At 45.7% G+C, this 10251-nt stretch overlaps 1 protein-coding gene across 1 annotated transcript in view; it reads left to right on the top strand.

The window, feature by feature from the left end:
- Positions 1-10251, top strand: part of LOC112071519 (STAM-binding protein-like A) — a 39767-nt gene that overhangs the window by 20488 nt on the left and 9028 nt on the right. Inside the window, 4 exon segments of the mRNA XM_070439421.1 lie at positions 741-784; positions 786-870; positions 2162-2299; positions 8221-8333. Coding sequence (XP_070295522.1) covers positions 741-784; positions 786-870; positions 2162-2299; positions 8221-8333 — 380 coding nt within the window.

The raw sequence follows: 10251 nt of genomic DNA, 5'->3' as shown, positions 1-10251 counted from the left end.
TCTTAGGCTGTTTAATCTGGCTCTACAACGTAGAATAGAAGGGTGTTTAATCTGGCTCTACAACGTAGATAAGAAGGGCTGTTTAATCTGGCTCTACAACTAGAATAGAAGGGATGTTTAATCTGGCTCCACAACGTAGAATAGAAGGGCTGTTTAATCTGGCTCTACAACGTAGAATAGAAGGGCTGTTTAATCTGGCTCTACAACGTAGAATAGAAGGGCTGTTTAATCTGGCTCTACAACATAGAATAGAAGGGATGTTTAATCTGGCTCCACAACGTAGAATAGAAGGCTGTTTAATCTGGCTCTACAACATAGAATAGAAGGAGTGTTAATCTGGCTCTACAACGTAGATAGAAGAAGGGCTGTTTAATCTGGCTCTACAACGTAGAATAGAAGGGATGTTTAATCTGGCTCTACAACGTAGAATAGAAGGGATGTTTAATCTGGCTCTACAACGTAGAATAGAAGGGCTGTTTAATCTGGCTCTACAACATAGAATAGAAGGGCTGTTTAATCTGGCTCTACAACGTAGAATAGAAGGGCTGTTTAATCTGGCTCTACAACATAGAATAGAAGGGCTGTTTAATCTGGCTCTACAACGTAGAATAGAAGGGATGAAATACAACACAAGATTCCCATTTCAATGACAGAGATAACACATGAATTAAACCAGTTATTTCTGAAGTGTTGCTGAAACATGATGTTTCATGATGGGGTATTGTCCCTCCTCTGTCCAGACACTATGGATGCTGGTGGATGGGATCCGGCAGCTGGCAGTGCCTCAGAGCTTGCAGCAGCTTCCTCAGGCTAGCTGATTCCAACACCAGCCGAGCTGTGGAGACCTGTGGCATCCTCTGTGGTAAACTGGTAAGACCGAACTTGTATACAGCAACAGCTGTACTAAAATCATAGTTATTCTACAGCAAAACGTATTGATGTGGGTGCGTGTGAGGCTGTTACGGTGACCGTGTTACGAGGCTGTTACGGTGACCGTGTTACGAGCTGTTAGGTGACCGTGTTAGAGGCTGTTACGTGACCGTGTTACGGGTTACTACCGTGTTACGAGGCTGTTACGGTGACCTGTTACGGGGCTGTTACGGTGACCGTGTTACGCGGGCTGTACGGTGACCGTGTTACGGGCTGTTACGGTGACCGTGTTACGGGGCTGTTACGGTGACCTGTTACGGGCTGTTACGGTGCCGTGTTACGGGGCTGTTACGGTGGCCGTATTACGGGGCTGTTACGGTGGCCGTGTTACGGGGCTGTTACGGTGACCGTGTTACGAGGCTGTTACGGTGACCGTGTTAGGGGGCTATTACGGTGACCATGTTAGGAGGCTGTTACGGTGACCGTATTACGAGGCTGTTACGTGGCTGTTACGGTGACCGTGTTACGGGGCTGTTACGGTGACCGTGTTACGAGGCTGTTACGGGGGCTGTTACGGTGACCGTGTTACGAGGCTGTTACGGTGACGCTGTTAGGGGGCTATTACGGTGACCATGTTAGGAGGCTGTTACGGTGACCGTATTACGAGGCTGTTACGGGGCTGTTACGGTGACCGTGTTACGGGGCTGTTACGGTGACCGTGTTACGAGGCTGTTACGGGGCTGTTACGTGACCGTGTTACGGGGTGCTGTTACGGTGACCGTGTTACGGGGCTGTTACGGTGACCGTGTTACGGGGCTGTTACGGTGACCGTGTTAGGGGCTGTTACGGTGACCGTATTAGGAGGTTGGCTGTTACGGTGACCGTATTAGGAGGCTGTTACGGTGACCGTATTAGGAGGCTGTTACGGTGACCGTATTAGGAGGCTGTTACGGTGACCGTATTAGGAGGCTGTTACGGTGACCGTATTAGGAGGCTGTTACGGTGACCGTTTAGGAGGCTGTTACGGTGACCGTGTTTAGCGGGGCTGTTACGGTGACCCGCTGTTAGGGGGCTGTTACGGTGACCGTGTTACGGGGCTGTTACGGTGACGTGTTAGGAGCCTGTTACGGTGACCGTGTTACGGGCTGTTACGTGACCGTATTAGGAGGCTGTTAATCTCCTTTCTGACTCTCTCTGTGTGTCTGACTCTCTCTGTGTGTCTGACTCTCTCTGTGTCTCTGACTCTCTCTGTGTCTCTGACTCTCTCTGTGTCTGATTCTGTGTTTTCCAGCTGAGGAATGCGTTCACAGTGACCCATGTGATCGTGCCGAAGCAGAACGGAGGGCCAGACTACTGCGACACGGAGAACGAAGAGGAGCTGTTCCTGATCCAGGACCAGTATGACCTCATCACCCTGGGCTGGATACATGTGAGTTACACCAAAGCCCATATTCATACAACTTCTAGGAGAGCAGATCTAGGACCAGTTTGTAACATTTTCCTAAGCATGTTTTATTTTCCTAAGCATGTTTTATTTTTTTGTTTGTTTTTCATTATACTTTTTGTGCAAAAGTATGTGGACACCCCTTCAAATGAGTGGATTCGGCTAATTCACCCACACCTGTTGCTGACAGGTGTATAAAATAGAGCACACAGCCATGCAAAYRTTGGCAGTAGAATGGCCYGTACTGAGGAGCTCAGTGACTTTCAACGTGGCTCTGTCATAGGATGCCACCTTTCCAACAATTCAGTTGGTTAAATTTCTGCCCTGCTGGAGACGCCCCCTGTCAAGTGTAAGTGCTGTTTTTCTGAAGTGGTTGTCTGTCCCCGATTGCAATACTCACTACCGAGTTCCATACTACCTCTGGAAGCAACGTCAGCACAATAACTGTTCATCGGGAGCTTCATAAAATGGGTTTCCATGGCTGAGCAGCCGCACACAAGACTAAGATCACCACGCTCAATGCCAAGCGTTGGCTGGAGTGGTGTAAAGCTCGCAGCCAATGGACTCTGGAGAAGTGGAAACACGTTCTCTGGACTGATGAATCACGTTTCACCATCTGGCAGTCCGACGGACRCATCTGGGTTTGGCAGATGCCAGGAGAACGCTACCTGCCCGAATGCAAAGTGCCAACTGTAAAGTATGGTGGAGGAGGAAGAATGGTCTGGGTCTGTTTTTCATGGTTCGGGCCCCTTAGTTCCAGTGACGGGAAATCTTAATGCTACAGCATACAATGACATTCTAGATGATTCTGTTCTTCCAACTTTCTATTAACAGTTTGGGGAAGCCCCTTTCCTGTTGCAGCATGACAATGTCCTCGTGCACAAAGCGAGGTCCATACAGAAATGGTTTGTTGAGTTTGGTGTGGAAGAACATGACTGGCCTGCAAGTAGCCCTGACCTCAACCCCATCGAACCCCTTTGGGATGAATTGGAACGCCGACTGCGAGCCAGGACATATCGTCCAAACTCACTAATGCTCTTGTGGCTGAATGGAAGCATGTCCCGGAAGCAATGTTCCATCATCTAGTGGAAAGCCTTCCCAGAAGGGTGGAGGCTGTTAGCTTCATTAAATAGTACCCGCAAAGGTCCCCCCTTTGCTTCCAGAGCAGCAAAGGGGGACAAACTCCATGATTTTGGAATGAGATGTTCGATGAGCAGATTTTTGGTCATGTAGTGTAATACATCTACTGAGATACTGGTATTGTGATAACCCTACGTCATCAAATCCAATTCCAAATCAAATTGGTTGCAGATGTTATTGTGGGTGTAGCGAAATGCTTGTGTTCCCAGCTCCAACACTGCAGTAATATCTAACAAGTAGTATCTAACAATTCACAACAATACACACATCTAAAAGTAGAAGAGAGGAATTAAGAAATGTATAAATATTAGGACGAGCAATGTCGGAGTGGCTTTGACTAAATTACAGTAGTATACACTATACATATGAAATGAGTAAAACAGTTTGTAAACATTATTAAAGTGATCAGTGATTCCAGGCAGCAGCCTCTAAGGTGCAGGGTTGAGTAACCGGGTGGTAGCCGGCTAGTGATGGCTATTTAACTGTCTGATGGCCTTGAGATAGAAGCTGTTTTTCAGTCTCTCGGTCCCTGCTTTGATGCACTTGTACTGACCTCGCCTTCTGGATGATAGCGGGGTGAACAGGCCGTGGCTCGGGTGGCTGAACGCACCACCCTCTGGAGAGCCCTGCAGTTGCAGACGGTACACTTGCCGTACCAGGCGGTGATACAGCTTGACAGGATGCTCTCAATGGTGCATCTAAGTTTGTGAGGGTCTTAGGGGTCAAGCCGAATTTCTTCAGCCTCCTGATGCGCTGTTGTGTGTGGGTGGACCATTTCAGTTTGTCAGTGATGTGTACGCAGAGAAACTTGAAGCTTTTCACCTTCTCCACTGCGGTCCCATCGATGTGGATAGGGGGGGGTGCTCCCTCTGGTGTCTCCTGAAGTCCATGAATAGCTCCTTCGTATTGTTGTGGGTTATTTTCTTGGCAACACTCTGCCAGGGCCCTCATCCTCCCTGTAGGCTGTCTCGTTGTTGTTTGTAATCAGGCCACTTGTGTCATCTGCAAACTTGATGATTGCAGTCATGGTGAACGGAGTACAGGAGGGGACTGAGCACTCACCCTGGTTGGGACCCTGTGTGGAGGATCAGTGTAGTGGAGGTGTTGTTGCCTACCTTCACCACCTGGGGGGGCTGCTGTCAGGAAGTCCAGGAACCAGTTGCACAGGGAGGGGTTCAGACCCAGGGCCCTGAGCTTCATGATGAGCTTGGAGGATACTATGGTGTAGAAGGCTGAGCTGTAGTCAATGAACAGCCTTCTTACATACATATTCCTCTTGTCCAGATGGGATAGGGCGGTGTGCAGTGAGATGGCGATTGTGTCATCCATGGATCTATTGGGGCGGTAAGCAAATTGTAGTGGGTCGAGGGTGTCAGGTAGAGGTGATACGATGCTGTAGGACGGGATACTACAGACTAACAGACTGTGTGTGTGTGTAGGACGGGCTACTTCAGGATAACAGACCAGCATGCTGGCCTTCTAGGCAGAGTTGTAATGAAAAAGCCATATCTCAGACTGGCCAATAAAAATAAAAGATTAAGATGGGCAAAAGAACACAGACACTGGACAGAGGGAACTCTGCCAAGAAGGCCAGCATCCCTGAGTCACCCCTTCACTGTTGATGTTGAGACTGGTGTTTTGCGGGTACTATTTAATGAAGCTGCCAGTTGAGGGCATCTGTTTCTCAAAATAGACTCTAATGTACTTGTCCTCTTGCTCAGTTGTGCACCGGGGCCTCCCACTCTTTCTATTCTGGTTAGAGCCAGTTTGTGCTGTTCTGTGAAGGGAGTAGTACACAGCATTGTACAATGTCTTCAGTTTCTTGGCAATTTCTCGTATGGAATAGCCTTCATTTCTCAGAACAAGAAGAGACTGATGAGTTTCAGAAGAAAGTTATTTGTTTCTGGCCATTTTGAGCCTGTAATCGAACCCACAAATGCTGATGCTCCAGATACTCAACTAGTCTAAAGAAGGCCAGTTTTAATTGCTTCTTTAATCAGGACAACAGTTTTCATCTGTGCTAACATAATTGCAAAATGGTTTTCTAATGATCAATTAGCCTTTTGAAATGATAAACTTGGATTAGCTAATGCAACGTACCATTGGAACACAGGATAATGGGCCTCTGTACGCCTATGTAGATATTTCATTWAAAAAATCAGCCATTTCCAGCTACTATAGTCATTTACAACATTAACAATGTCGACACTGTATTTCTGATCAATTTGATGTTATTTAAATGGACCAAAAAATAGTTTMTTTCAAAAACAAGGACATTTCTAWGTGACCCCAAACTTTTGAACATCTCTTACATCAATAACAGTCAATTATTAATTATTACCTCATCAGTCTCATTCTGAACATTGCATAATTCTTGGATATCTGCCCGAAACCTAACCTAAGTGATGAATCAGAGATACACATATTGGCTAAATTATTTATTTACTAACTAACTCAATCATCACACAGAATACGTAAACACATACAGGTTATTGATTACATACATAATACAATGAAAACGGGTCCCTAGTGGACTAACAAAAGCATGACCGTTTGGTTACACAATGGAAAGGCAGGAGTAGGTAAGGAGAGGGAGAGACAGTCAATTTATCATACATACATTTGGAAAMTACGCTCACCGTAACCAGGATACTTAGCACCCTAACAACCGCTCACTCGGATTAGAAATGCAATATATATCTACGCGTAGATGTCTTTCTCTGTCGTCTCTCTGTTGAAACCACTCGATYCGTCTTTAGGAAGTGGTTCGATGTGACTCTTGTTGTCCGCCAGAGGTCACAATGTCCATCTTAGCTGTAGGCTTCTTCTGTCTTGAAGTGTTTGTTAGAATAGATACCTCAGGTGTACCACGCGGTGGTGAGAGGGATTTGTTCTTCCCGCTTGTCTTTGGTCACATGTCCTAGACTACTTTATATGCACAGCTGCAGACTGTGAATGTTTGGTCTAGTCTTTACCTTTTTCACTCGTGGAGAGTTTCAGAGGGTCTTAACATTTTCATCCGTGTAGCCACCACACAACGCTGTCTGGTCTGATGGTTTTAACCATTTCAACGTGTGGGCCACAGCCTTACGTTCTCTGGTCCAATGTACATTTCGTTAGCGAGTTATTTTAAGCACTCTGGCTTTGGAGGGCGTTCCGTCATGTTGACACAAACTCTGAGCTCACGTGGGCGTGGCTACTAACTGGGCACAAGTTTACACAAAACACAATTCTCATTTAGAAGGCTAACATCACATTGCTATCTTCACAACAGTATTTTGATATTTAATCATATCATTTTTACATTTAGTGTGCGGTTTCCTTTTTCCTTCATCTTGTTCAACTGTTACCATGGCACCTGCTAAAAAAGATTGCTCAGATGTGCGAGTGCCTTTTCAATTTTGAATTACGTTTAGATGTTACAAATATATTTTAAAAAAGCTCTTAAAGTTAGTGTTTCCGTTAATAACGTCTTTCTGATCATTTTTATGACATCACAAAATAGACATCATTCCAAACAATCAGATGTTGAAATATATTGTTTGATGTTGAAGTTTTTGGCGGCACGAGTCTCTCGGTAACAAAGGGGTTTTTACCTTCCCAATACTGCAGGGCGAGAGAGAGAGAGTTTACGACTGGCTGTTAAGTCATGAAACCGGCCCATCTCCCCCTCTCCTCTYTGGGGGTGGGTCTGGCTATCTGTCAGCCATGTGCCGAGCTGACCTGGCACCTAAAAGCCTCACCAAGGAGAGAGAGAGAGAGTCATGACACATGTTTATCAGTGYTATCTCTTCACCAGAGATAATATATTTACTGAGATACTGAACCCGTGCTTCTCCTCAGTGAGAAAATTGTCCACCTTCTAGGCCTGTCTTCCTGCCCAGTGTTGATCTTCCTACTATATAATAATATATAATTATACACTGAACAAAAAATATAAATGCAACATGCAACAATTTCAGAATTTACTGAGGTACAGTTCATATCAGGATATCAGTCAATGTAAATAAATTCATTAGGCCCTAATCTATTGCTGTCACATGACTGGGAATACAGATATGCATCTGTTGGTCACAGATACCCTAACCCTAAACATACAGTTTTATCAGCTGTCCGGGTGGCTGGTCTCAGACGATCCCGCAGGTGAAGAAGCCGGATGTGGAGGTCCTGGGCTGGCGTGGTTACAGGTGGTCTGCAGGTGAAGAAGCCGGATGTGGAGGTCCTGGGCTGGCGTGGTTACAGGTGGTCTGCAGGTGAAGAAGCTGGATGTGGAGGTCCTGGGCTGGCGTGGTTACAGGTGGTCTGCACTTGAGGCCGGTTGGACGTACTGACAAATTCTCTAAAATGTTGGAGTCGGCTTATGGTAGAGAAAGGAATGTTCAATTCTCTGGCAACAGTCAGAGGACATTCCTGCAGTCAGCATGCCAATTGCACACTCCTTCAAAACTTGAGACATCTGTGGCATTGTGTTGTGTGACAAAACTGCACATTTTAGAGTGGCCTTTTATTGACCCCAGCAGAAGGTGCACCTGTGTAACGATCATGCTGTTTAATCAGCTTCTTGATATGCCACACCTGCCAGGTGGATGGATTATCTTGGCAAAGGAGAAATGTTCASTAACAAGGATGTCAACAAACATTTGGGAGAAATAAGCTTTTTGTTCGATTGGAACATTTTCTGGGATCWTTTATTTCAGTTCATGGGACCAACACTTTATATGTTGCGTTTATAATTTTGTTCAATATAWATGTTTGTATTGTTTCAGACCCACCCCACCCAGACAGCCTTCCTGTCCAGTGTCGATCTCCACACACACTGTTCCTACCAGCTCATGATGCCGGAAGCTATCGCTATCGTCTGTTCACCCAGGTTCAACGAGTGAGTATAGACACACTGCCTTTATCATGTGTTATAACCTTTATCACGTGTTATAACATTTATCATGTCACGTGTTATAACGAGTGAGTATAGACACAGTGCCTTTATCATGTGTTATAACCTTTATCATGTCACGTGTTATAACGAGCGAGTATAGACACACTGCCTTTATCATGTGTTATAACCTTTATCATTATGCCTGACGTAGCCCTTCCTACACACCACCACCACACAACACACACACAACACACACACGACAGTCTGTTATCCGAAGTACCCGTTCCTACACACACACCACACACCACACAGTCTGAAGTAGGCCCGCCTACACACACGCAACACAGTGTTATCCTGAAAGTAAGCCCTTTCCTACACACACGACACGTCTTATCCTGAAGAGCCCGTCCTACACACACACACACAGGTCTGTTATCCTGAAGTAGCCCGTCCTACACACACAACACACACACGGTCTGTTATCCTGAAGTAAGCCCGTCCTACCACACACACACACACACACAACAAGTCGTGTATCCTGAAGTCACCCGTCCTACACACACCACACACACGGTCTGTTATCCTTGAAGTAGCCCGTCCTACACACACACACACACACACAACACACACCACACACAACACAGCACAGTTCTGTATCCTGAAGAGCCCGTCCTACTATCACCACACACAGTCTTGTTACGGTCTGTAGTAGCCCGTCCTACCACACACACACACAGTCTGTTAGTCTGAAAGAGCCCGTCCGCTAGCCACACAGCACACACCACACAGCTGTTAGTCTGAAGAGCCCGTCCTACACACACACACCAACCCACACACACACACACAGTCTTAGTCTGAAGGTAAGCCCGTCCTACACACCCACACAACACACACAAGTCTGTTAGTCTGAAGAGCCCGTCCTACACACACACACACACACAGGTCTGGTTAGTTCTGAATAGCCCGTCCTACACACACACACACACACAGTCGTTAGTCTGAATAGCCCGTCCACACACCACACACACACAGTCTAGTCTGAAGTAGCCCTCCTACAACACACACACACACAACACAACACACAGTCTGTTAGTCGTAGTAGCCCGTTCCTACAGTCTGTTAGTCCTGTAGTAAACGCCCGTTCCTACATCTGTTAGTCCGTAGTAGCCCGTCCTACAGTTCTGTTAGTGTAGTTATCCGTCCTACAGTCTGTTAGTTCTGTAGAGCCCGTCCTACCACAGTCTGTTAGGTCTGTATACCCCGTCCTACAGTCTTTAGTCTGTAAGTAGCCCTGTCCTACACACAGTCTGTTAGGTCGTAGTAGCCGTCTACCACAGTCGTTAGTCTTGTAGTAGCTCGTCCTACACACAGTCTGTTAGTCTGTAGTAGCCGTCCTATAAAAACATTCACCAATATGGCTGAACCAGTGAATTACAAGACTGTGGCTTTAAAAACGGCCATAAAACAACATGACATGATAAAGGCAGTGTTCCGATAACTCGCTCGTTATAACACATGACATGATAAAGTTATAACACATGAAAAAGGCAGTAGTCTATACTCACTCGTTATGACACATGACATATAAAAGGTTAAAACACGTGATAAATTATAACACATGATAAAGCAGTGGTCTATTACTCACTCTTAGAACAGTACAATGATAAAGGTATAACACATGATAAAGGCAGTGTGGTATAACTCGGCGTTAAAACACGTGACAGGATAAAAGATAACACATGATAAAGGCAGTGTGTACTATAACTCGCACGTTATAACACGTGACCATTGATAAGGTATAACACATTGATAAAGGCAGTGTGTCATAACTCGCTCTGTATAACACGGACATGATAAAGTTATAACACATGAAAAAGGCGTTGTCTATACTCACTCATTATAACACATGACATTGTTAAAT

This window comes from Salvelinus sp. IW2-2015, unplaced genomic scaffold (genome assembly GCF_002910315.2).
Source record: "Salvelinus sp. IW2-2015 unplaced genomic scaffold, ASM291031v2 Un_scaffold1630, whole genome shotgun sequence".
Lineage (NCBI taxonomy): Eukaryota > Metazoa > Chordata > Actinopteri > Salmoniformes > Salmonidae > Salvelinus > Salvelinus sp. IW2-2015.
The sequence above is the reverse complement of the archived record's forward strand: the minus strand, read 5'-3'. Positions and strand labels throughout refer to the sequence as shown.